The sequence below is a fragment of the Desmodus rotundus genome, chromosome 2 (assembly GCF_022682495.2).
Source record: "Desmodus rotundus isolate HL8 chromosome 2, HLdesRot8A.1, whole genome shotgun sequence".
Classification (NCBI taxonomy): Eukaryota; Metazoa; Chordata; class Mammalia; order Chiroptera; family Phyllostomidae; genus Desmodus; species Desmodus rotundus.
Genome location: NC_071388.1, coordinates 42676596 through 42703760, shown reverse-complemented (window position 1 = coordinate 42703760; position 27165 = coordinate 42676596). Strand labels below are relative to the sequence as shown.

The following is a 27165-nucleotide window of genomic DNA, read 5'->3' as shown; positions in this document are numbered from 1 at the left end:
TAAACTTTTTTTTTTTTTTACGATTTTAACCATTTTATTTATATTATTTCTTTAAATTATATTTTATTGATTATACTATTACAGTTGTCCCAATATTTCCCCCTTTGCCGCCCTCCACACAGCACCCCCCAGTCTCTCAGGCAATCCCTACACCATTGTTCTTGTCCATGGTTCCTGTGTATAAGTTCTTTGGCTACTCCGTTTCCTATATTGTACTTTACATCCCCATGGCTATTCTGTAACTACCTACTTGTACTTCTTAATCCCCTCATTCTTCATCCTTTCCTCCACACACCCCTCCCATCTGACAACCAACAAAATGCTCTCTGTATCCATGCTTCTGTATCTGTTCTTTTTTTCTTAGTTTGTTTTTTATATCAATTGTTGATAGGTATGTATTTATTGCCATTTTATTGTTAATAGTTTTGAACTTTTTCTTAAATTAGTCCCTTTAACATTTCATATAGTAATGATTTCATGATGATGAACTCCTTTCATTTTTTCTCATCTGGGAACCTCTTTATCTGCCTTTCAATTCTGAATGATAGCTTTGCTGGGTAGAACAATCTTGGTTGTAGGTCCCTGCTTTTCATGACTGAAGATTTCTTTGAAGTCCCTTCTAGACTGCAAAGTTTATTTTGAGAAATCAGCTGACAGTCTTATGGGCCTCACCTATAGGTAACTCAGTGCTTTTCTCTTGGTGATTTTAAGATTCTCTCTTTATCTTTTAACCTCTGCCATTATAATTATGGTGTATCTTGGAGTGGTCCTCTTTGCATCCACCTTGTTTGGGACTCTCTGTGCTGCCTGGACTTGCATGTCTATGTCCTTCACCAAATTAGGGAAGATTTCTTTCATTATTTTTTCAAATGGATTTCCAGTATATTGCTCTTTCTCTTCTCCTTCAGGCACCCCCATGATGCGAATGTTGAAAAGGCTGAAGTTGTCCCAGAGGCTGCTTATACTATCCTTCTTCTTCTTTTTTTTTTTTTTTGATTCCTTCTCTTCTTGTTGTTTTGTTTGGTTGTTTTTTTGCTTCCTTGTGTTCCAAATCATTGATTTGATTCTCGGCTTCATTATCTCTACTGTTGTTTCCCTGTAAATTGTTCCTTATTTCAATTAGTGTATCCTTTCTTTCTGACTGGATCTTTTTTATGCTGTTGAGGTCTTCACTAAGTTCTTTGAGAGTCCTTATAATCAGTGTTTTGAACTCTGCATCTGATAGATTGCTTATCTCCATTTTGTTTAGCTCTTTTTCTGGGGTTTTGATCTGTTCTTTCATTTGGGCCATGTTTCTTTGTCTCTTCATTTTGGCAGCTTTCCTGTGTTTGTTTCTTTGTATTAGGTAGAGCTACTTTGACTCTGTATCTTGGTTGTGTGGCCTAATGTAGTAGGTATCCTGTAGTGTCCAGTGGCATAGCCTCTCCTAGTCCCCAAGCTGGGTACTCAAGGTGTACCCTCCATGTGTACTGAGTGCACCCTTCTCTTGTAGTTGAGCCTTGGTTGCTGATCAATGGGAGGGATATACACAGACTAGTTAGTTGCAAGGATTGGCTATGACCACTATGACAACCAACCTCTGCCTTCCATGGAGGATCAGCTCTGCAGGCAGGGTGGTGCTCTGACATGGTCTATAGCTGTCCACTGGGTGCACGCCCTCGGGTTTCATAGGTAGTGCAGGCCAAAGTCAGCTCATACCTGTGTTTTGCCCAGGGTCACCCTGCATGAGCTATTAAGCAATCTGAGATGGCTGCTACTTGTGCTGGGCTTGGAGATTCCCATGCAAAGCAAGCTGTGAATCTAGGCTGGCCGCCGCTAGTACCATGCCTGGGGCCACTTAGCAAGAGGTATGCGGCAAGTGAGGGGAGGACTGGGGGCTCACTGAGGCCAGCTGTAGCTTGTTTGAAAGGATTTTGGAAGTGATGAAGCATGAGCCAAGACTGACCATTTATGTGGAAAAGCTACTGTTAACAGCTGTAAGTCGGGTGGGATGAGATTCAGGGGATCTCTAGGGCTGCGCCCGGCAGTGGGGCAGGGTGTGTAAATAATGTTAGCCAGGTTGATGGAGTCCCAGATGTGGGACCAGCCTGCCAGCTGTGGTTCTGCCACCTTTTTTGTGGGAGAAATCTGTCCCCCAGCTCTCGCCTTGATACCAGACACTGCAGTGCCTCCCTGTATGCCACTAGTGCCTTTCAAGCTGCCATCCGGGTGTTGGAGCTCAGAGGGAGTGTAAGTTCATGTGTGGGTTCTTTAAGAGAACTACTTGGGGCTCTAGCAGTTTTTTCCATGGACGTAATCCCCACTGGTTTTTTCAGCCACAGGTTATGAGGACTTATCTTCCTAGCACTGAAACCCTGGGGTGGGGAGCCTGGTATGGGGCTGGGACTCCTTTCTCCCAAGATATCCCTTCTAAAGTTTTATCTATGACACTTGGATGTGGGACCACCTTGTTCTGCATCTCTGCTCCTCCTACCGGACTGGATGAAAGTGGTTTCTTTAATTCCGTAGTTGTCAGACTTCCATTCAGCTCTATTTCTGCCAGTTCTGAGTGATAGTTGCTCTATAATTTGGTTGTAATTTTGTTTTGGGGGATTTTTTAAGTATATTTTATTGATTATGCTATTACAGTTATCCCCTCTTTTTCTCCTCTTCTCATCCCCCTCCACCCTGCACCCTCCTCCCTTTAGCGTTCCTCCCCTTAGTTCATGTCCATGGGTTGTACATATAAGTTCTTTGGCTTCTCCATTTCCTATACTATTCTTAACCTCCCCCTGTCTATTTTGTACCTACCGTTTATGCTTCTTATTCCCTGTACCTTTTCCCCCATTCTCCCACCTTCCCCTCCCTGTGATCTCCATTCTCTGATTCTGTTCCTGTTCTAGTTGTTTGCTTAGTTAGTTTTTGTTTTTTATGTTCAGTTGTTGACAGTTGTGAATTTATTGTCACTTTACTGTTCATAGTTTTTGATCTTCTATTTCTTAGATAAGTCCCTTTAACATTTCATATATTAAGGCCTGGGTGATGATGAACTCCTTTAACTTGACCTTATCTGGGAAGCAATTTATCTGCCCTTCCATTCTAAATGACAGCTTTGCTGGATAGAGTAATCTTGGATGTAGGTCCTTACCTTTCATGACTTGGAATACTTCTTTCCAGCCCCTTCTTGCCTGCAAGTTCTCTTTTGAGAAATCAGCTGACAGTCTTACAGGGAATTCCTTTCTAAGTGACTGTGTCCTTTCCTCTTGCTGCTTTTAAGATTCTCTCCTTATCTTTAATCTTGGATAATGTAATTATGATGTGCCTTGGCGTGTTCCTCCTTGAATCCAACTTCTTTAGGACTCTCTGAGCTTCCTGGACTTCCTGGAAGTCTATTTCCTTCAGCAGATTGGGGAAGTTTTCCTTCATTATTTGTTCAAGTAAGTTTTCAGTTTCTTGCCCTTCCTCTTCTCCTTCTGACACCCCTGTGATTCAGATGTTGGAATGTTTAAAGTTGTCCCAGAGGTTCCTAAGCCTCTCCTCACTTTTTTGAATTCTTGCTGCTTCATTCTGTTTCAATTGGATGTTTATTTCTTCCTTTTGTTCCAAATCGTTGATTTGAGTCCTGGTTTCCTTCCTTTCACTGTTGGTTCCCTGTATATTTTGCTTTATTTCACTTTGTATAGCCTTCATTTCTTTCTTTGTTTATCAACAACTGAACCTAAAAAACAAAAACTAAGCAAACAACTAGAACAGGAACAGAATCACAGGAATGGAGATCACATGGAGGGTTATCAGTGGGAAGGGGGGAGAATGGGGAAAAATGGTACAGGGAATAAGAAGTATAATTGGTAGGCACAAAATAGACAGGGGGAGGTTAAGAATAATATAGGAAATGGAGAAGCCAGAGAACTTATATGTATGACCCATGGACATGAATTAAAGGTGGGGGTGGGGGAATGCTGGAAGGAGGGGTGGAGGGGGATAAAGGAGAAAAAAATGGGACATTATATAATAGCATAATCAATAAAATATACTTAAAAAAATCAAAAACAAGTACAAGAGCCCTCAGTTTCTATTACGTTCCAGACATTTAATAATGTTGGTATGGCACTGATAATATGCCTGGGAGAATGAAGTCTTGCCTGCCGAATCTCATTTGAATTTGGCATTCTCCGATATGGAAGTAACTTACTACCCAGGAGAAGGTGGAACATGTCTTCATTGTATGGAGTCAAAGAAACAAAACACATGCAATAAGAGGCTTTTGTTGTTAAGTCTGTTCACCTTGGTTGTTCATGGGTGGGTTGCTTTTTTATGGCTCTTAGTAATCTTTATTTTATTTTTGTACTTTGCTTTTAGGAAGAATGTACCAATAATGCTTTTGTCTGCCCCTCATACTTTGTGTTGTTTGTTTCTTATAAATACTCACTTGCTCACCGCAAACCTCGTGTTGCCCACAGCGAGCCCCGTGTGTGTGAGCTGGCCCTTCAGTCTCCCTTGCTTCCCTGGCTGCCTCTTCATGCTCCACCTAGGTCTTAAAACAGGCCTTGGAGAGTGAGTTCCTGCCTGTGCCCTGGGGGAGGAGGACACCTTCGTAGGCAGCCAGTGAGGTTTCTTGCAGGAAAGTGGATGGCTTCACGCCTGGAAAACACTGCTCCAGAGTTCACGTGCCCTCACTGTATGTGTTGGGATGGGCTCAAGCCATCTGAGCATTATCCAAGTTGGGGGTACACCTAGTGTCTCTCATATTGTTGTGTTCTCATAGATTTGGTTTCCTTAGCAGTTGGGCCCCCAAGACCTTGGCCTGGTTTTGCAAGTCAGGCTTGGGTGGGTGGAGATGATTCTGGAAGGATGAGCTGGGCCAGCCTCTCATTGCCAGTAGATAGGCCGAGTTGGGTTTTTTTTTTAAATAGGAGATTCAGGCAGCACTGGGCAGGCAGCGGTCCTCAGGAGGAGGGGGTGAGGGAGTGGGAGAGCTGCAGGCCTGCCCTTGGGCCCCAGAGGGAATGAAGGGTGGACTGTGCACTGGATCTGGCAGCAGGGCCGAGTGCAGGAAGGGAGCAGAGGCCACCTGGGAGCCTGCGGGGAGGTGGCTGTGGAGACAGCTGGTGGTGAGGGCTCAGGTGTGAACCCCTGGCAGGTGTCCTGTCTGTAGTGCCTAGGCTGGCAGAGCCACCACAGGGCATTTGCTGCCAGGGACCCTGAGTCCTTTCAACTGGTACTTCTGCCTAGAGGGTCATGGTTTCCACCTGTTTCCATCTCTAATTGATTTTCTAATGCAGGGAGTTTTATGTTAAACACCCACACTTACACCAGCAAGATAAATAATATGACCCCTGTAGGGGATTGTGTGCAGGTGTTCTGTACCTGGGATGTCTCTAGGGAGGGAAGTACCTGAGAAATCTGGGCAGATGGTTATCCCCTTGCCTTGTGACCAAAATGTTTACAGCAGCTGGGACTGGGCAGGTGGCACTGGAGCTAGCAGGTCCACCACAGCATTCTGCTCACAACTATCCTCCCCTCTGCGATGACCTTGTCTAAGTGGGTCCGGTCCTGAACAGGGTCCTGTGAACCGTCTCCACTATTCCTGGAGCTTGGTGGGAACTCCTCAGGTGAGCCCGAGGCATGGTTGTTCTAGGAGAAGCCTCAGGAGCCTCACTGGTGGGGGCCTTTGCTTCTGGTGAGGCTCATTCAAGTTGTGTGTGTTGTCCTACATTCTGTTTCTAAGCTACATCGAGTGGCATCACTGGGGCTGGGGAGGCAGTCTGGGGGTCAGAGCCTTGATGTCTAAGGGGTTTTTTTTCCAGGGGAGGTGGCCAGGTGCAGAACCCAGGGTCGGAATGACTGGGAGCCCTGACATATGCACTGCTGTCCCCACCTGGAGCCCTTGCTTTTGCTTTGTTCCCCAAGTGTGCCGGAGGGTTTCAGATCTCTGGGTGCACACAGAGCATCGTGGGATCTCCTATAGGGAAAACTAAGTCAGAGCCTGCTGCCACCCCTGCACATGGGCAGCATGGTTGCTGTGTGAGGCCCCAGGCCTTCCCTGCACATCCAGTGCCTCTGACAGGCTTCTGTCTCTTGGCCTCTGTGTCCTCATTTGTAGCTGGTGATAATCTCCCAGGTCAAGGACTTGATAAACAGCTGGCTGGTGGTCCTCGCTGTGGGCCCCAAGTGAGCTTGGGCACCTCCCCTGCGTCGCTGCACATCTGGGCATCTTTCCAGCAACTTCTTGCTCATGGCAGAGTGCCAGCAATCTTTGTGCATAAGTTTTTTTTTTCTTTTCCATAATTGTACAACAGGAAGTATTTTATTGTTTTATTGTTCTATTACAGTTGTCCCAGTTTTCCCACGTTGCTCTCCCATGGCCTGCCCACCCCCCCTCCCATAGTCAGTCCCCACCCTGTTGTCCATGTCCATGGGTCCTTTATATCCGTTCCTTGACTAGACCCTTCCCCTTCTTTCCCCCCTTATCCCCCTCCCCCTCTGGTCCTTGTCAGTCTGTTCCCTGTTTCCATGCCTCTGGTTCTATTTGTGCATAGGTTTGATGAAAACTGTAACTAAGCATTTTGGAGATGAAGAAAATGAATTAGTGTACTATACAAATAGAAATGGCCATATTCTCATTCCGGGCACCTGGAACAGTCTTGCACATAGGTGCTCAATAACTATTTGTTGAAAGAGTGAATAAAGATGTGAAGATTTTCATTTTCTCTTAATCCTACTATGCCATTCTCATGTAAGAATACTAATGGATGGCATACCAAGTGTTCCTTTTCTGATGCTGTAATGTCAAAAGATGTCTGTAAAACTCTCCAACTCTTGAACTTCGTTCTCCTGGAAAGGCAAAAGAACTAGGATAACTGAAACAATTTTTGAAAGGAAGAATAAAGCTGGAGGTATCGTACTCCCTGCTCTAAGACTCACTCTGTCGCTAGAGGAATGAAGTTAGCGGTAGCAGTGGCGGGACAGACAGCTAGATCAATGGAGTGGAGTCCACACAGACCCACACAGGCTCTGGCCAGCTGATTTATTCACAGGTAAAAAGCAAGTTAAGGGAGAGATGATAGTCTTCAACAGATGCTGTTGGAATCATGAGACATCTATAGGCCAAGAGAAAAAAAAAAAAAGAAACAAGAGACGTTACCTAAATCTTACACCTTATACAAAAATTAACTCAAGATGAATCATAGATCTAAATGTAAAACTATAAAACTTTTGGGAAAAAAACAGGAGTAAATGTTCACGACCCAGGGTTAGTTGAAGAGTTCTTTTTTTTTTTAATTTTTATTGTTATTCAATTACAGTTGTATGCCTTTTCTCCCCATCCCTCCACCCCACCCCAGCTGAACCCACCTCCCTCCCCCACCTCCACCCTCCCCCTTGGTTTTGTCCATGTGTCCTTTATAGTAGTTCCTAGTTGAAGAGTTCTTAACTATAACATTAAAAGCACAATCCATGAAAGGAAAAAAAAATCAGTTACACTTGATCGAAATTTAATTGTTGCTTTCTGAATGGCCCATTTAGGAAGATAAGTGCATGCCGTAAAATGAGAGGATATATTTGTAAATCATCTAACAAACGACTTGAATCCATAGTAGAAAATAACTTTCTAAGCTCAACACTAAGAAAAGAATCCACTTAGAAAATAGGCAAAAGACTTGAGCAGACGCTTCACCAAAAAGGATGCATGGGTGGCAAGTAAACACAGGAAAAGATGTTAAACATCATCAACCACTAAGATAGTGCAAATTAAAATCCCAACGAGAGATCGAGTCACACCTGCTCAAATAGCTGAACTAAAAAAGAATGATGGTCACACATGATGATGAGGCTGTGGAGAAGCTGGGTCTCCCATACGTCGCTAGTGGGAGTGTCACTGGTGCTGTGATGAATTTCTGTGACAGCTAATGTTCGAAGCGTAAGTCACGTCCCGCTGCCCTGTGTACTTCACGCGCTGTTGAAAGGTAAAACAAGAAGTGAGATCTCCATTCCCTTGCAAATTTGTAGTGGAGATTTATACATATATAATATATAAATCTGAGGTTAAATTACAGTTCTGTGATTTAAATTACAGTACATTAAATTACAGCTTAAATTACTTTATATACTCAGTGAAGTATAAAGGAAATTTCCGTATTATTTTGGAAATAAATACTGATGATGGTTGTACAACATTGTGAATATAGTTAATGCCCCTGAATTTTACACTTAAAATGTTAAAAATGGCAAATTTTATGTTATATATATTTTGCCACAATTTAAACAATCCATTTAATGCAGCCATTCAGTAGCTTCCACCAACTTTCAGTTGGAATGTAATGTAATGTCAACTGCAATGTAATGTCGTAAAAAAGGCAACTGTCAAGAGAAAGATCTAATAGAATTCTGTAATGCCTTCCGAGAGATAAATATGCCCAATTAAAGTCGTACTCTCATGGATTGCTTTTCAGTGTTTGGCAGGACCTATGTGTGTGAAAAGACATTTTCAAAGAGGAAATTGTAAGATCTTATCGCAAATCAGCATTAACAGATGAAGATTTCATATCAATTTTGATGAAAGGGAAAACCATTTTAAACTCCAATTAAGTGAAATGTTATTCTATCAGTAAACTGTATTACAGAAAAATCGTACTGTTACTATTATATTTTGAATTTCGTCAATGACATTTGTTTTCTTTTGTAATTAAATACCTACATAATATCCTCAGTTTCACCTCTTGGCCCACAAAGCCTAAAATATTTGCGGTCTGGCCCATCACAGAAAATTTTGCCAAGCACTGGCCTGGAGCGTTGATTTTTCACCCTTCTTTTCTAATGTGCGCTTTTAAGGCACTCGCACTTTCACTCTGTGCTCCATGTTAGCAGCATCCCATACATTTTGATGGGTTAGAATTTCTTCTTAACCATTTAGCTCAGACTATTTACTGATTTCCATGTGATGTCTCCTTTAACGCATATTATTTGAAAGTGTGCTGCAGAATTTCTGAATATTGGGAGAATTTCCTTGTCTTTGTGACTGATTTCTGAGTTCCCAAGTGGTCAGAGACCATACACTGTGTTATGTCAGTCTTTTGAAATTGGTTCAGGTTGGCTCTATGGCCCAGCATATAGCCCTTTTTGGCAGATATCCAGTGTGCACTCGAAGTGGTGTTGCTTTCATTTTCTTCTTCTTCTGAAGCGTTGGATATCCGAATAAGGCTGGTCCTTGTAATACTCTGTTCTTACTCAGTACATACTCCCAGTTTCTACTTCCGTATAATAGGTATGTTTGTATTTTCAGTGTAACTTTTTTCTTTATCAATCCAAAGGTTTTTTCTTCCCCTTGTGGTTATAGGCAGCCTAAAGGTTTAAAACAAACACACAAACTTTGTGTGTACTTGAATCTCAGCAGCCTTTATTTAGTTCATTATTAGGTGTCATAGTCCTTAACCACTACATAAGTGTTCACCGTATGCCTAAGGACTTTGTAGGACTTAATTCTTTTCTTGGTGTTGACTCATTCCTCACTGTGGTGCTATTCTCTTGAAACTGGTCTGCCTTGCCTTTGACAAAAAGAAAATGTGCTTCCCTTTTGCCTGGGCTGTGTAGTTTCCTGATACTGAGCAGCGGTGCCCAGCCTGTGAACCGAAGCTATTGTATTTGAGGAGCAGTGCACCTAGGCACCCACGCCTACTGGGGGCCCTATGCATGAACTCTGCTCTTGCAGTTCAGCTAATATTTGGCATTTGTCCTGTGCGGAAAAGCGGGAGGTAACAATAGAGACTCTACTTTGTATAAGGTGCAGTGTGTTAGGTGCTACAGCTCTTAACTCTTTCTCAGTTTGGGGCTCTATTCTTTCTTTCTCTTTCACAGTGATTGCTGGAAGTATTTGTGATAATGTGAGAAAAGGGTGATGTACTCATAATCCTTCTTGAGGAAAAATACTTCTGCTTCTGGGAGAGGAAGGCATACGCTTTGTGTTACTGTTAGAGCAAGTGGGACAGATGTGTCCTGGTTCTTGGCCCAGCCTCTTCTGCCAGAGTCAGACATTGAATTACATGCATTTTTGTTCACCTGATTAATTGATATATATAAGCTTTATAGCAAATATGTATAACTTTACATTTCAATTCATGAGACCCTCTGCTTCATGCTGCAGAAATCTGGATATCGGAGCTTGTTAGCTGTTCTGCCTTCCCTGCTGCTTATAAAAGGAAAGACAGGAGGCATGTGTACATGGTGGCTCTTTCTGCGTGGCAGGGCTGTTTAATCAGGGGTGATCTTGAGTTTTTTGTCAAAGAAAATGGGTAAAAGAATTTGCAGTTAGTAGTAAAGTAATTGACTCTTAGTCCATATTGGGAAATGAAAGATAAAACATTTGGGGGACAAAATATACATTTTAGAATGTACAACACAAAGAGTGAATTCTAATGTAAACTATGGACTTCAGTTCAAAGTCATGTATCAGTATCGGCTCATCAGGAGCAGGCGTACCACGCTAATGCCAGGTATTCATAATGGGAAGTGGATGGGGCGGAGAGGGGGCAGATGAGAAGGTACATGGGAACTCTCTGTACTTTCTGCTCAATGTTTCTGAACCTAAAAATGTTCCCCCAAAATGAAGTCAATTAGTTTAGAAGTTTTAGGTATCTGGTTTAATGTTCCTTAGCGTGTTTGCGCCACCCAAGTTGACGTTTAGCCCCCTGAACCTTTGGGGTTTCTCAGTTAAGATGAACCTGGCTTGCAGCTAGGGCTGTTGTGTCAGGTAGATTTGTTCTGACGTCTTCTCTCCCTCTCTGCCCAAACAGTTGGAATGCCAGGATGCCTTGGAAACAGCAGCCCGAGCGGAGGGCCTTTCCTTGGATGTCTGTACACATTCTCAGCTCAGAATCCTGGATGAGGAGCATCCAAAGGGGAAGTACCACCACAGCTTAAGTGCTCTGAAGCCCATTCGGACCACTTCCAAGTAAGAGGCTCTCCTGCTTAACGACTTCTCTGCGAAGCACCAAAAGCAGTGTTGAAACTGCAGGCTAAGATCAGACCATTTGGGGAGCCCTGATTTTAGTCAGGAGCCCTGTTTACTAGACAGTGTGTTATAAATGCCGGCTGGCGTCTTGGTGTGTGTTGACGGTTTTGTGCTTTGGGCGTCCTCTCCTTAGACACCAGCACCCAGTGGACAATGCTGGGCTCTTCTCCTGTATGACTTTTTCCTGGCTTTCTCCCCTGGCCCGCCTGGCCCACAAGAAGAGGGAGCTCTCCATGGAGGATGTCTGGTCTTTGTCCAAGTATGAGTCTTCCGACGTGAACTGCAGAAGGTAGGCGTGTCTGGTCCACCCTGGTGACCCACCCACGGGATGCGTAGGGCCTGAGCTAGGAGTGTGGGTGCAGCAGTGTGGAGTCCTCGGCTTTGTGTCCTTTTAAGGATCTGAGCTAGCCGACGGAGGGAGGGGAGCCTGGGATGACTTTCTCTTTGCTCTTCTGCTTTATCTCCTATTTCACCTTTACTCCTGTTTAACCACGGGCTTTCTCTCTCTCTCTCAGCCCCGCTTCTCTTCCTGAGTCTACAGGGAGGTTATGTTGCTGCCTTGTGACAGAATACATTTTTGTGGTAGCTCATTGTCATGATTAAAATCTAGTTTACACCTTTACATTTTACAACAGGGTCCTTCAGAGAGGGTTGGGGACCCTTGAGAAAGGAAGTTCTTATCCACAAATTCTATGCAGGGATAATCTTTCTGGGTGGAAGGGAAGACTTTTGTTTTCATCATTTTCTGTATCCTGAGAAGGCTCCCTATGTAGGATAAATATGTAGTTGCCCAGGAAGGGTTTTCTTTGTTGTTTTTTTTCCCCAGAAGGCGAATGCTATGTACATAATTTTAAAGGAAAGACTTGTGTGTGTGGTGTCAAAGCCTGGAGACAAAAAGTGATGGCAGGAGGGAAGCTAGGGTGTGTATATTCCCTGGGGAGATGTGTAACGGAGGACATGTGCCCTTGTTAAGACTAGAGAGACTGTGGCAAGAAGAGCTGAATGAAGTTGGGCCAGAAGCTGCTTCCCTCCGAAGGGTTGTATGGATCTTCTGCCGCACCAGGCTCATCCTCTCCATCGTGTGCCTGATGATCACTCAGCTGGCTGGCTTCAGTGGACCAGTAAGTTCTAACCATCCTTTCTGACAGTCTCCAGGGGCCCGGCCATGGCCAGCTCTAACACTCTTGTTCTGTTGCAGGGGTTGTGCTCACCTTTGGGCTAGTTAGCAGCCTTAGAGATGCCTCCAGGTCTGTGGAAAGGGAACAATTGATTTTGGAGTGAGTGGTGGCTGGTTAGCAGCTGGAAGGATGTGGGGGCCGTGTTGCCAGAGAAGAAATGGAACAGGCTTGCTTTCCTGGGGCGGGGGTGAAACTGACTGATTCTGGCTCTGCACAGAACTGTGCTCCTTTGCTGTGTGTTGACATGAGGTGACAGTCTCGGTTTGGGAAGGTGTGTCTTTCAGTGCTGTGAGTGGGCGAAAGCAGTCTTGCATGGCAGAAGCTGTGGAGCTAGTGCCGGTGGTGCACCAGCTGCCTGGAGGCAGCGTTGTCACATGTCTGACGGTTCTATGGCAGATGAGTCCCGAAGACACTAGAGGACTGTTGAGGTTTTTAGTGTCTAACCCGGAGTCCATTTTCAGTTTGGTCTATAGTGTAAACTGTGTGGCAAGTGTCGGGGTGGCTGCTGTGGTTTTTTCCTAGTGTGTTCTGAAGCAGAGTAGGGAAGAGTGATGTGCACCCTGTTTTCTGGACACCTGTTTTTACACCTGCTGTGCTGCCTTACACTTGAGACTTTGATTAAATCTATTCTCTACATATTTGCCTTGAGGCATCAGAGCGGTAGTGCATTTTCCGTGTGTGGGTAAGCTGGAGGTTCATGGTTTTGGTAAGTATGTGCCTAAGAATGCATAGTGATTAGATAAAACTAATTTACAATTTTTCTGCTGTTTTTTTTTTAAATGTTTGATGCCTTTTAAAAAAGTTTTGATCTCTTTTTCTGAAGCAGAGAACACTACTTTTCTGTTACTGGGTTTCTACATTGATTGACCAACTAACACATTTTTGTGTAAGTTTTAAGAGGGACCATGTAACTGAATATTATGTTATTGACCAAAATGGCAAACATTTTCATAGGGCTGGCTTCCCCCAAGAAGAGCTTCTGTCATTGTTTCACTACAGGGCTGGTGGCTGCTCTGATCTCTCATGGAATTCTGTCCACTGGGTAGCACGCTATATGGGCTTTTTTATTACATTTGGACAATGCAAGAACTTCTTTGGCTCCCCTCACCAAAAAAAATTTATTCCATAGATTGTTGGGATTTTAATTTTCACTTGGGAAAAAAATTACCTATGCATGTTTACTTGGGGGCCTATCGTCACTCCCCTGAGCATCTGTGTATTCCTTAATCTCTCTCTTAAGGCACCACTCACTGAAATACTAATCTTCAGTAAATTCTTCTAGACACAGGGAAAGATGAGAGAGTGTTCCTTTAATAGGAAAACAGCAGAATGCTTTTCCTTCTCTCCGCGCTTGGGGAAGGGCACCGTGAGGCCCGTATGAGCTCATGAGATGCATCCTAGAACAGTTGACAAAGCAATGGTCGTCCACAGTCTCTCTAATTGATAAAGTCATTTAAAATTGCAAATTTTAAACGCAGACATCTTTTTTGGAGCTCCAATTCTAATCAATTCCTTTCCAATTGGAAATTGAACAATAAGGCTGGTTTTGAGATTGGTACTAGCAATGAGCATACCTTCTGTCTGTGGACTTAAATCCTTTGAGGAACACCCTTTTTAGATTTTTGCAAATTTGCTAATGTGGCGCAACTTCCAAACTGACTTAATCTGCTCTTACAGAAATCTACATAAAAACCCACTCCCTGAATATGGCATATTTCTTATCTCCCCTCAGGCCTCACTGAACCTTGGTAGCCATATGCAGAACAGATGAACCGCAATCAAGTGGTTGTGTTTTGTTTTTAAACTGCTGGCCAGCCAGGGCTGGACATTTCTGATCAAGATGATCCAAGGATTCAGTGACGCCAGCGGACTAGCACTCTGTGCGGGGCGTCCAAGGGTCACCGTAATGTTAACGGAATACCAGCATCCGTAAGGGTATGGTCCTGACCTAAGACGAGGGGCCAGATTGCTGAATTTACAGAGATGATCTGTGGCCTTCTTGGATTAAAACAATTTTAAAAGACCAGGCCTGACCTCTGATGTGTGTGTAAAGAATTAGCATCCGCCCTGTAGATCTGCAAGAGAAGGCTACCTCCTGCAGTGCTATATCTCTTGGTGAATGCTAACTCAGCTCAAGGGCCTTTTGGGGAAAGGACAGTGAAAAGCCTCTAGAGAGGTAAGTTTTCCACCCTTCCAACCTCTCTCCAGCTGCAGCTTGCTTGGTGCTGTCAGAATCTGGATTTGGGGGGAGTCTCTCTGTAGTGGAACCAGTGACAGAAGCTGTTCTTTAGAATTTTCAGGATTGGCTGTATTCTGCGGTCAGAATGAGAGAGTCAAGCTGGGCAGAATCTCTCGCCAAGAGTTCAGGTAAGGTAATGTTTATTCACTGGGAATGTTTTCCACAGCCAGACAGCTATGCTGACCATCTCAAGTTTTCTCCCAGTTTGTTTAAATTGACATGATATATTTGTAGCTTTTTAAAACTAAATTTTGTTTGGATTTGCCATGAAAACCTTTTTTTTTCCCTCTTTATCCCATACAAAATGGTTTGAAATGTAATTGTTTTTTAAAAACCCTATGTGTTGGAAATTCTTTAATCTGCTGTTTCCTCTTTTTTCCCCCTCCCCCTTTGAAAGTTTTGCATAGAGAAAGCGTTCATTATGTCTTTTACCTTCCCCGGCTCCTCCCCTGTGGGAGGTACTAATGCTATTACCGTGCTGAAAAATGGCACTCTAAAGGTATGGGAGAGAAAGAACCCCCAACTACATCCTGCTGTCCTTTCACGCCTTCCTTTGGAGACTGTTCCGTCAGTGCCGAGGTGTGTGAGAAAATGCTTTACTGCACCGCCAGCTTACTGAGTCCTTCACGTGAGGAAAATGGGGTTTTGGCCCTGCCACTCAGTGACTCAGTTCTGCATTTTGGATTGCATACTGGAAAAGAAGCCAATCTTCTTGCTAGTAAACCAACAACCCAGCCGTATGCAGTGGTGACCCAAACAATGGATATAAACCTAAGAATCGGAGGGGGGGGAAGGTGGAATACAATAGTTCTTGGCATCTGAAATCTCCTATTGACGTGATCAGGTTATTTACAGAGACTTGACATCAATCTGATTGGTGGGGATCTCTTAGGGTCTAGTGGACATCCGGTATTAACCTCCTCTAGGAAAAGTGAGAAATCCCAACTCACCCAGAGCGAGTCTGGATCCTGGAATTCAGCATTAGCTGCCTCAGGACACTTGTGTCTGGCCTCCATTTTTGTCTGTCATTCAGAGCTGGTTTCCAGCTCCAGTGCCCTCTTCTAGAAGGTTCCAGGGTAGATGGGTGGATGGGTTTCTCTTTAATTTTTTTTCTTCCTTCTGGGTGGGGGATTGGTTTGGCTTTCTTTTGCTGTGGTTTGTTTTGTTTCATTTTTGGCAAGATCCATTTTAGCTGCAATGACTTGAAAAGACTAAAGGATGCCACCCGTTTTTCCTTGAGGCCTAGAGTTTTGTCTTCTGTCCTGAGCAGAAGTCATTCATTCCTTACAGCCTAGTGAACCAATAGCATCAGCAATTTTAAGTAGAGTTACCGCTTTGGGGAGTCTTGGGGTTTGTTTTTTTTGTTTTGTTTTGTTTTTAATTCTCTTTCCTTAGCAGCAAGGTCTTTATTCCTGGAGAATCTACTCCACTGCAGCCTCACTGCAGCGTCAGGAGCCCTAACCGATTAAGTGCTGTCAGCTTGATGTACTCCTCCGGACTCTGGAAACAGATGCGGGCTCTGTTCTGTATTTCCACTGTGTGTAGCTAATCCAGCGGGCGGAGGCCAGACGACCTGTTAGATGGCTAGCCTTGTATAACTTGACTCTGTATGTTCCCATGTATGTTACTGCAATGCTCCTCCTGTTGTACAGTGTCTGTGAGATGCTCTTTGAAGATGGTACTTTTTTTTCATTTTCAATAAAAGTACATTACCTCCCACTTGCTGGTATTTAATCCTGTTGCTGAATGTGCCTTGTGTGAGTGTGTGCTCCGGCGTTGCAGGACCTCAGAGCTGGAGGTGGCACGCGGTGGTTCTTGGGGGCTGCTGCCTTCCTCACTGCAGGTGGTGTTAGACATATGCTACCTGAGGTAACATGTTTTTGTTTTTGGGAGGGAGTGGGGAGTGGGGAGGGCCCGTGGGAGGGTCTCTGGATTTGTGAAAGTCTGCTTTGTTTGCTCCCTTCTGTGCTATTAAACTGCTGATGTTTATTTTCAGGAATGTTTTGCAAATGCACTTCTCACTCTTCCCCAGTCCAACTGTAGGTACACTGTTCCTTTTTATCAAATAAGCACGTTTGAAACGATCCAAAAAAGGTTCTTAATTTCATTTAAAGAAATGTATCAATGTGTGGAGATGCTGGAATAAGGTCAAATATATACTTTTTTTAATGACCACGTGTTTAGAATTAATTTCAGCTCATGGACAGGTTTATGTTACATTAGAAAGAGTATCGGTTGTGGTGGTGTCCTTAAGGAAGAACATTTCAAATCGGAACTACCTCCTGCAAGACGCCCTGAGTCAATGACTGAAGGCAGATCGTCCTCCAAGGAGGTTTTTCCCTGCGTATCCACTTATCACTGAACAGTGGAGCTGCCTCCTCTTTCTAACTTAACATAAAACTGCTGCGTGGTGTGTGGGTGCTGTGGAGATGCCGACAGCGGTGTGTGTTTCTCCCTGTAGGCCTTCATGGTGAAGCACCTCTTGGAGTACTCCCAGGGCACAGATTCTAATCTCAAGTACAGCTTGCTGTTAGTCCTGGGCCTCCTCCTGACAGAAATCGTGCGCTCTTGGTCGCTCGCACTGACTTGGGCAATGAATTACCGAACTGGCGTCCGCTTGCGGGGGGCCATCCTCACCATGGCATTTAAGAAGATCCTGAAGTTAAAGAACATTAAGGAGAAGTCTGTGGGTGAGGTGAGCAAGGGGTCTTTGCTTCAGGGCAGAGGGAAAGCCCCCCAGGCCAAGCTCTCTTTCCTTTAGGTCCCTGCTTTGTCCTTTTTCCTCCTCTTGGCACAAGTGGCTTGCGTCCTCTCAGGGTCCTCTCACTGTTCTTTGTGTCTCCCAGCTCGTCAACCTGTGCTCCAACGATGGGCAGAGAATGTTTGAGGCCGCCGCCGTTGGCAGCTTGTTGGCTGGAGGACCCATAGTTGCTATCCTGGGCATGATTTATAATGTAATTATTCTGGGACCAACAGGCTTCCTGGGATCAGCTGTTTTTATCCTCTTTTACCCAGCAATGGTGAGTAAGCCTTCTTGCTGTATTTTGGCAGCTTCTCCTGAGATAAGTTACTTCCACTGGGTTATATATAGTAGGCACCACTGAAGTATCACCTCTCTTATAGGAAATTTCCTCAAAGCAGATCCTGGGTTGGAAAAGTCTAGAAGGAGCTAGAGACAGTGCCCAGGCCACACAGGCAGAATTTGGACTTGAGGAAGTGAGGTGTTGCTTGAGTAGAGATTTTTCTAAAAGATTTTCTTTATTTTAATTTTTTTTAGATTTTATTTATTTACTTTTAGAGAGAGCAGAAAGGAGGGAGAAAGAGAGGGAGAGAAACAACAATGTGTGGTTGCCTATTGTGCACCCCCTACTGGGGACCTGGCCCGCAACCCAGGCATGTGCCCTGACTGGGAATCAAACTGGCGACCCTTCACTTTGCAGTCCAGCGCTCAGTCCACTGAGCCACACCACCCAGGGCTTGAGCAGAGATTTTAAAAAGAGAAAATTTGAGTGAAGGAAAAGACCAGCAGGTGAACCCTGCCCCCAGGTAACACAGGAATGCTCGAGTCACTCCGTCTCAAGTTCATACTAACTGATAGTGTTCTCCTGCTCCCCTTCGCTAGCACTCAACATCTGTACTTACTGTAAGAACAATATTTGTCTCACACAGGGATAAGAACTAAATAACATTTGATTATAATTTAATAAACCACTTTTATTAAAAACAGTACAGCTACATGGCACTCATTTGATTTATAAAAATCTTAAACAGATTTATTTCCCAGAAAGACTAAACAGTTCTTAACTTTGATAAGCCCTGATTTGGCATAACACCTCGTTTTCCTTTCAGATGTTTGTATCGCGGATGACTGCATATTTCAGAAGAAAATGTGTAACCACCACGGATGACCGTGTCCAGAAAATGAACGAAGTCCTCACCTATATTAAATTTATTAAAATGTATGCCTGGGTCAAAGCATTTTCTCAAAGTGTTCAAAGTGAGTTTACAGACTTCGCATGTGTGTGTGGTAGGAGGACTTTGACTTCTCCGCTCCCTGAGCACATTTGCTACCAGGAACCCTAAAGTCATAGGAGCATAATAACTTGGGTTCTTAGCATATCTTACAAACTTTATACTGGTACAGATCTCAGCCATTGGACTCATGACCTCGTCTCACAGATGAGGAGGCTGAGACCTGAGAACACTGTGATTTCCACCCTCCCCACCAAGGCAATTCAGTTCGTTATGAGCAATGCATTCCATTTCGAAGATCCCTGTCCTAGACTCTCACCCCACCCAGGCCATTTCTCGTCTGGCCTTGGTAACATCTCAGAAAACAGTACCAGGTGGCTGCTGAGAGCTCCACTGCCACTCTCTGCGCTGTGGGGGTGCACGTGCCCCAGCGGTAGTTCACTGTGATGTCCTGGGGAAGGAGGTGCTGGGAGAAGCGCTACGTGAGGGGTCAAGACAGATGGACCCTGGACTAGCCCAGTGACCCACTCATAGGCTTTTTTGGCCCGTCGTCTTATTTTTATCTTTTCAGTCAATTACTTTACGTTGAGTTACAAGGTTCTCAGCGTCTGTCCCTGTCATGATCATAAATTCAACGGAGACGTAAATGTGACATATGTTAATGCTACAGAGCCTGGAGGAGTAATTAGCACAGACTGAACATTGACCAGATCTCAGCAAAAGTTGGAATGATGGGCCTTTAAAAAAGGTGAAATTTAAGAGGGATGTATTTAGAGACACTTCAGAATTTAAAAAAGAAGATATAGTTACATATAAACTTAATTTACATATAAAAGATACGTTCCTTGACCCCAGCCCCATAGTGAGCTGACTTGAATACACTACAGCTGAAAAGTTAAGTGCAATTTTGAATGGAACTGCTGTGTTCATATCAAGGAAGCTGTTTCATTTTCACTGCGTGGTTTGTCGATTAAATCTCTGGAGCATTGTGTCCAGTTTCATAAATTTTATATGTGAGCGGTCACCCAGAGAGGGACCACTCACAAGTGTCCAGCAGTGGATTAGGCTGCTTCATTTAGTAGTGAGTTTGTTGCCAATAAAAATGGAACAAGTGGATGCTAACTGGAAGTCTGTGAAGCACGTTGTTAGCAAGGTGACCGACCGCTGATGGGCCTTTCTGGCTCTCGGGTGCTATAGTTTTGTAACCTTCCCAGATTCCACTCATCCTTCCGCCCCTAACTTTGGTATTTTTACCAGTGTGTGTTAGTTTCAAAGGAACGTTCTTGCTCATTATAGATTTGGACGAGGTATATGATAACTGTTAATGCAATGAGGTGGATATTTTTTAAATATGGCTAATGAGCTAGCTGAAGGTAATCACAGTTTCTTGGGCAGTGTAATACCTTCAGGTCAGTGCACAGGCTCTTAGGAGAATTTCCTTTAAGTTTAAAAATTTGAAAATACCATCACTTTATTATCATACTTCCTACATTGTGGTCTCATTACTGTAGGGTTGCTCTGTGAATAAGGGTGTCAGTTTGGCGACTACTTAAAATCATTCTGCCTACAACGGTTGTATTTCACCTGTCAGTCACCCTCCTGCTTTTTGTGTGGAAGTCCCAATCTTAGTGCCAACTTACAGCAGGCACTTGAAGAATGCTTAGCTTTTAATGCTCATTCCTATAAGTACTTAGGCAAGAAATAACCAACAGCCAGGTCAGCAAGCAGAACTGCCAATTGCAGGTACAATTAATGGGTTTGATCCTTCTGTACAAAAGAAATTTGCAAGGAGAATCAGACTGAGGCAGAAGGTGATCATTGTATGTATAGGTAACGTAGTGTAGTTTGCTGTTAGAGTCACCCCTGTGATTTGATCCATTTCAAACCTCAGGCTGTGTGCCAGCCTGTAATGGTAGGAATTGATAGTCACGGTGACCTAGGCTTTGCATCACCAGTGTTAGAGGGTCATTTTAAAACCTGTGTGTGGCTGAAGACCTACCGAGTCTTATTTGGTGGCAGAGGAGCCATATTGCAGGTTTCTTTTGGCTCGCTTTTTAGAAACTGGCTTCCTTCTTGTTATCAGGAACCCGAGAGGAGGAACGGCGGATATTGGAGAAAGCCGGGTACTTCCAGAGTATCACCGTTGGTGTGGCTCCCATCGTGATGGTGATTGCCAGCGTGGTGACGTTCTCTGTGCACATGGTCCTGGGCTTCGATCTCACAGCGGCACAGGTCAGCGAGCCCTTGGGGTTGGGGAGATTTAGAGATGCCACGTGCAGAGATGCTCTGGTCCTCTTGTTTCTGGATTTGGAGGTTCCTCCAATAATCAGAAGGTATTTCTTCAGTTGTGCGATTAAGCTGAGAAGTGGAAGAGTGGAGATTCAGCACTTATGTACAAATGATGTACAGGTTGTTTTTAGTCGGCTCAACTTTGGGTTTAATTCCGAAGATGCAAATCATCCTGTGATTCAGATTTGCTGAAAATTTTAATTGAAGTGCTCATAAAAGCTCTACCTTTAAGAAAATGTATCTGACTCGGCCCTGGCTGGGTTGCCCAGTTGGCTGGAGTGTCGTCCTGCACAACAAAAGGTTGCAGGTTCGATTCCCCGTCAGGGCAATTCCCCGTCAGGGCACGTGCCTAAGTTGCGGGTTTGGTCCCCAGGGTGCGGACGGGAGGCAACTGATCAGTGTCTCTCTCTCTCTCATCCATGCTTCTCTCACTCGCTCTCAAAAATCAGTAAATATATCCTCAGATGAGGATTTTAAAAAATGTATCTGCCTCATACTGACATTTGAGAGTCAAGCAGCAGCCTTCCTTAAACCTAAAGGAAATTGATGATGGCCGGTGATTTTAGTCGCATAGCCAAGTCAACCTCAGTTTCTTCTTTTCTTCTTTTCAGGCTTTCACGGTGGTGACCGTTTTCAATTCCATGACTTTCGCTTTGAAAGTAACTCCATTCTCAGTAAAATCCCTCTCAGAAGCATCGGTTGCTGTCGACAGGTTTAAGGTGAGTGGCTCCCCTGTCCTCCTCCACGTCAGAAGCCGTCCCTGGCAAAACTACCTGCTCCCTTTACTCCAGTGGGCCACACAGACTGGCTGACCTTGGCTGTTGTTCACTTTTAGCCTTTTGACAAGTTGGTAAGAAAGGGGCAAGTGGAGGAGACAGACTTAAGGGATGGAACCAGTCACCTTTTCCAATAAATGAGTTTTTGCCTTCTGTAGATGGCCCACCTAGTTTTGGGCTCCCTGGATTTCAGTGGTTCTCTTCAGAGCTGGTCCCTTCTGCCTGGATCGGATGTGGATATGTGTTGTGTAACTTACTGGGCCTTTCAGGGATCAGACCTAGATCGAAACTGTCAGGTGACTGTCAGCTTTTTCTCGCCTTGATCAACAGCGTATCTCTACCAAAATGCTGTCCTCATTTTGACTGGTCAGTATGCTGAGCCCTTTTTGATACTTTCCTTTTCCTGGGCTGTGGTTGCCACTCGTGATGCAAGGAGGGACTTCAATGACATGGGATAGTCATAAAACTAGATCACGTGGAGCAATGCAGTTAAGTATCAGGTTTTTTTCTGGGGTGGTTTATGGCTTGCCTGGGTTCTTTGTGCCTCCAGAATATACAAACACACGCTGCCAGAGGGAGCTGTATTTGGAAGGGTAGAAGGAGATGGGTGTTTGAAAGTGGTTGACACTTAAGAAAAGAAAAGGAACCGCACCTGGATGGGCGGGGATTCTCTGGCAAAGCCACTGCAGAGAGGAGTTCCTGCACACCTGCAGCAAAACAGGCAGTGCTGGTGGCCAGAGGGCTCAGGTGTTTCGGGGATTAATAGCATCACCTTAGGTGTGCAGGAGAAAATAAGTAGGGTTTACCTCTTAAGAAGAATGAAGAATAGCTTTCCAAGATTTATTTATATTCTACTTGTTTATGGTTACCTTGGTGAATTTGGATTAAGAATATACCCCAGCCCCTGCCCTCCCTCACCCCAACCTGGCTGCTAGAAGGTGAAGAGCCACAGCCACAGAAAAAGAAATGGTCTAATTGTAATCAGAGCTTCATTTTGCTGAACCCATAATATCCAGTCATGGAAGAAAACAAGTGATAATGGGTACCAGTTTGTCCCCCTCCTTGTCAGCGAGCTGATCTGATGGCATTTCAGGTGGAGAAATAGGAGTTTGTGGTATAGATTTGTTCTCTCCTCATTTCTTGACAGCTCTCTTCACTTACTAGCGAGGACTTACATTATTAGCAAGTGGGTTTTCTCAACACAGTCCTTCCTCTATCCAGGAAGTATCAGAGTTAATAATGGACGTGGAATCCACCACAGCTCTGTTATATGCCCCATGAGACTTCAGTCCCTTTCCATCCTATTCCTCTTGGCAGTCTCCTCCTCGCCAATCTCCTTCTCCCTCTCTCCATCCTCTTCTCCCTCCTTCCTCCCCCTTCTCCTTCTGCAAGGGTGATAACCTGCAGAAAGGCAATGAGAAGCCACCTTGTGGTTTTCCTGATAAATGGTCACCAGTGTAGTGTTGCCAGCTTTAGCAAATAAAAACACAGGATACCCACTTAATAATTGCATGGGGCATACTTACAGTGGAAAATGATTCATTGTTTCTTGGGAATAAGTTTAATTAGGCATCCTGTGTGTTACTTGGCAGCCCTACGAGTAGACAGTACAGATACATTCCGATGTGATTCTTCCGGTGAATGAGGTTGGTGTTTTGATGGCCAGGGACCTGTGGTGAAGTTGAGGTGTGTGGTTTCTGTACCTCTAAGATTCTGTTGTCCTGGCGGGTGCGAACCCACATATACATTCAAGTGGCGTGACTCAGCACACCAAGGCAGAGGGGCCCGAAGCTGAAATCCTCCTGGGAGGAGTTCAGGCTGCAGGGAGACGTGGGAAGGAAACGTGGGGAAGAAACTGTGCAAACTGGAGGCATGAGCACATTTTTAAATAATCCACTGAGGTTTAAAAGGCCCTTTGAGTAGCTGTGTAGGGGAGAGAAACGATGGGAATTCTGTCGGCATATGGTTTTACTGTGTGGAGTTGGTCACGATGTCTGGCATTTTATTCTTAGCTGGTCTTTGAGGAAAAGGCTCTGAACCAATGAAATCAACAGCTGTTTTCAGAAACTAAACCTTCGTTGGCTAAGTGTGAAGATTATCTAGGAGATGTATTTTGTTTTCCTTCTTTTTTTTATGTAGAAGATTTATTCATTTATTTATTTAAAGATTTTATTTATTTCTTTTTAGAGAGAGGGGAAGAGAAGGAGAAAGAGAGGGAGAGAAACATCAATGTGTGGTTGTCCTTCACGTGTCCCCAACTGGGGACCTGGCCTGCAACCCAGGCATGTGCCCTGACTGGGAACCCTTTGATTTGCAGGCCCACCGTGCTCAATCCATTGAGCTATACCAGACAGGGCAATTTATTTATTTTTTTAAAATATTTCATTTATTTATTTTTAGAGAGAGGGGAAGGGAGGGAGGAAAAACATCGATGTGGAGATATATCTATCAGTTGCCTCTTGCACGCTCCCAGCTGGGGACCTGGCCTGCAACCCAGGCCTGTGCCCTTTCGGTTCGCAGGCCGGCACTCGGTCCACCAAGCCACACCAGCCAGGGCTTATGTAGGAGATTTAGAACTATGCCACTTCTGGGAAGATTGCGGATTAGGAATAAACAGAAGGTCTATCAATGTAAAGGAGGAAAAGAGCAAGCTTAGAAGTTTAGGACCCAGCAGAAAGGGCTTGCTCTTGGGAATAGAGGGTTATATGGCACATTTAATAGCTCCTGCACGCTTTAAAATAGTTGGGGGTTTTCAGTAACTAAATAGACAGTTCTGACCCTAAAAGTCATCTTTTCTCTACAGACTTTCTAATGTTTTAAATTTCTTTATTTATAAAAGACTTTTTTAAAAATCATATTGGGACTCCAACTGTGTTATCATTCTGTAGAGATCACCTGTTTAAGAGAGTTGTCAGAAGTGGGTTCAAAGTCATGGAAACATCAGAGTCCCGAGCTGAGATTCATTTTGTTCAGTGTTTCAGAAACACTTGGCTTTTTCATGCGTTTCAGTTTTCTCCCCCTAACAGAACTCTGGGAATGAGTGGGGAGAAAGAGTTTTGTGCCCTCTTCTCAAGGATGTTTCTGAGGGAGATACCCTTCACTTCCACCCCAGTCCGTTCCTTTGGTTGTTTGAGTTTCCACAAGTTCCAAAGCAGGATTTTGAAGACACGAGAGCTTATTTGCAAGAAGGTGTACTCTGCCGTCCATAAAACCTTAGGTGCTTCTTTTAACTGTGAGCAAGCCAGGCCTGGTCACAGTCTCAGCTCAGCCTCTCCCCCTAGGCCTGTGCCATGGTGTGAGTGGGGGAAGTGCGCAGGCTTTGAGGTTCCACAGGAGTAGTCTGGAAGGGAAACAGAACGATGAGTGTCTGCATAGGAGAGCAGTGTACCCTTCGGTTTTTCTGCTTGCATTTTTCCACTGTGACTCAGCAACTCGTGGGTGAGAACGAGGACCCACACATGGGCTAGTTAAATGTCTTTTGGTCACATGAGATTGGTAGGAAATGAAAAGGCATGTAATTGGTTGTGTGCTGGGTCATTGACAAGGCCTTGTCCCTCCTGAGGGTGTCCCCACACCCCTGTGACCTCTCACTGGGCCTGAGGCTGGGCTACACTAATGAGCTACCTTTTGCCCTTCAGCTCCTTCCACTGTATAGCCTGATGTGTTTTGCTGCGTGAGTGTACGCCCTAGGCTTGTCTCCCTGGTCTTGATCCAGTGTCTCATCTTTGCACCTCTCTCACAACTCCTATCAGAGTTTGTTTCTGATGGAAGAGGTTCACATGATAAAGAAAAAACCAGCCAGTCCTCACATCAAGATAGAGGTGAAAAATGCCACCTTGGCATGGGACTCCTCCCACTCCAGTATCCAGAACTCACCCAAGCTGACCCCCAAAACGAAAAAAGACAAGAGGGCTGCCAGGGGCAAGAAAGAGAAGGTGAGGCAGCTGGAGCATGCTGAGCATCAAGCGGTGCTGGCAGAGCAGAAGGGCCACCTCCTCCTGGACAGCGACGAACGGCCCAGTCCCGAGGAGGAAGAGGGCAAGCACGTCCACCTGGGGAGCCTCCGTTTACAGAGGACGCTGTACAACATCGACCTGGAAGTCGAAGAGGTAACTGCTCGGCCTCCCCGAGCCCTGTTCATCTACCAGGTGTCTGTTCTGACAAGAGCAGGTAGCTGCCATTCCTTTTAGAAAAGTACTTCTGTGGCTGGGAGTGATTTTGAACTACTAAGCGATTCTGGCCAGCTCCACCTCTAAAAGGAGTGTTTAGGCATTTAGCAATAGAAGTGAATTACAGCTGGCCTCGTGAGATACTCATGGTATAAGCAAGGAAATGAAGCATTCGAGTGGATTTTCCAACAGTTTGCCTTGAATAGATTTCTGGTTGTTACAGTTATAGTTGTATGTGAGCTGCAGTAATTATTTCTGGTCATTCTAATTCTGGGTAAGCATCTCATTACCACGGTGCTATGCACAGCACAGAACCTGGAGCGCAATAGGTGTTTGCAGTGTTGCTGTTGTAGACGATTCTGTTGGAATTGTTTATTTTTAATGCTTATGTTAAAGGATCATTACGGTATATCGTATCACAGCCCAGGTGGCACAGGACTAGTCTCTCAGAGGCCCTCCTTTAGAGAGTGGCTAGAACACAGAGTCCTGGTCCAAGCCTTTAAAGTACAGAATATGACTGGGAGCCAGCTCCACGTTGAGGCTACATCGTCCAGAGGGTCCCAGAGGTGGTAATATATTCATATTTAACAGCCATTTCTTTGAGTACCAACTCTATGCCAGGCACTGTTGTGCGCCTGGATGTAGCAGGGAAAAACCAAACAAACGAAATCCCTGCCCTCGTGGGCCTTACCTTCTAGTGGGCAGAGGGAGACGGTAAATAAGTGGGGGACGTGTTCCAAGACGCGTGTAAATCCCTGAAACCACAGATAGTGCTGAACCCTAGTAGTTTTTTCATGTGCCTACATACTTATAGTAAAGTTTAATGTATAAATTAGGCATAAGGGATTAACAGTAACAGAACAATTATAGCACTATTCTGTGATAAAAATTAGGTGAATGAGGTGGGTCTCTGTCTCTGGAAATTTTTACATTTTTCAGCCCAAACCTATTCCTGAATCTGTATAACTGTCCCTTACTTGCAGGAAATGTCCCTTGTTTCAGGGGTGCCTTGCTGAGGTCTCCACGTAGGCTCAGTGCTATTTGGCGCCACACGTTGCCGTCATTGGGAATTTGTTTTCTGCTTGTGTCTTCTGCCCCCAAATTTAATGCCTCCGTCATCTCAACTAAGCACTTACCACGCACTTGTGGCCATAACTTTACAGTTTAAGGCACAACAGCAAAACTAGCATAAATTTCCTTTTCCTTCCTCACAGTTCTAGGATGGAAGATCTGTTCTTACAGTAGATCTTAGTAACCTCGGCATACGATTATTTTTTCCTTCCTTATTCAATCAAGAACTTTCACTTTTTCGCTCCCAGGAAGCACTTTACAGCTGCTCTTTAACCTGTATCTAAATTGCCAGCATCACTACGCTTGCCCTTTCTAAGTAAAGTAAGGGTTACTGGAACACAAGCATTTCAGTGTAGAAATAGTTGATTTGATAACAGAGACGGCCGGTAAGTGACTGACTGGCAGGGAGCATATACACAGTGATAGCTCTGAACCCGGGATGAGTCACGTCCAGGGCAGGACAGAGCAGGACTGCAGGGGATTTCAT

At 44.5% G+C, this 27165-nt stretch overlaps 1 protein-coding gene across 4 annotated transcripts in view; it reads left to right on the top strand.

Moving 5' to 3' along the window:
* ABCC5 (ATP binding cassette subfamily C member 5) overlaps positions 1 to 27165 on the top strand; it is an 86995-nt gene that overhangs the window by 23209 nt on the left and 36621 nt on the right. For all 4 annotated transcript variants that reach the window (XM_045198615.2, XM_024564067.4, XM_045198614.2 and 1 more), the window contains 9 exons: positions 10767 to 10924; positions 11118 to 11273; positions 11958 to 12105; positions 16863 to 17096; positions 17248 to 17421; positions 18251 to 18398; positions 20457 to 20605; positions 21274 to 21381; positions 25191 to 25547. In XM_045198615.2, coding sequence (XP_045054550.2) covers positions 10767 to 10924; positions 11118 to 11273; positions 11958 to 12105; positions 16863 to 17096; positions 17248 to 17421; positions 18251 to 18398; positions 20457 to 20605; positions 21274 to 21381; positions 25191 to 25547 — 1632 coding nt within the window. The remainder of the gene's footprint in view (positions 1 to 10766; positions 10925 to 11117; positions 11274 to 11957; positions 12106 to 16862; positions 17097 to 17247; positions 17422 to 18250; positions 18399 to 20456; positions 20606 to 21273; positions 21382 to 25190; positions 25548 to 27165) is intronic.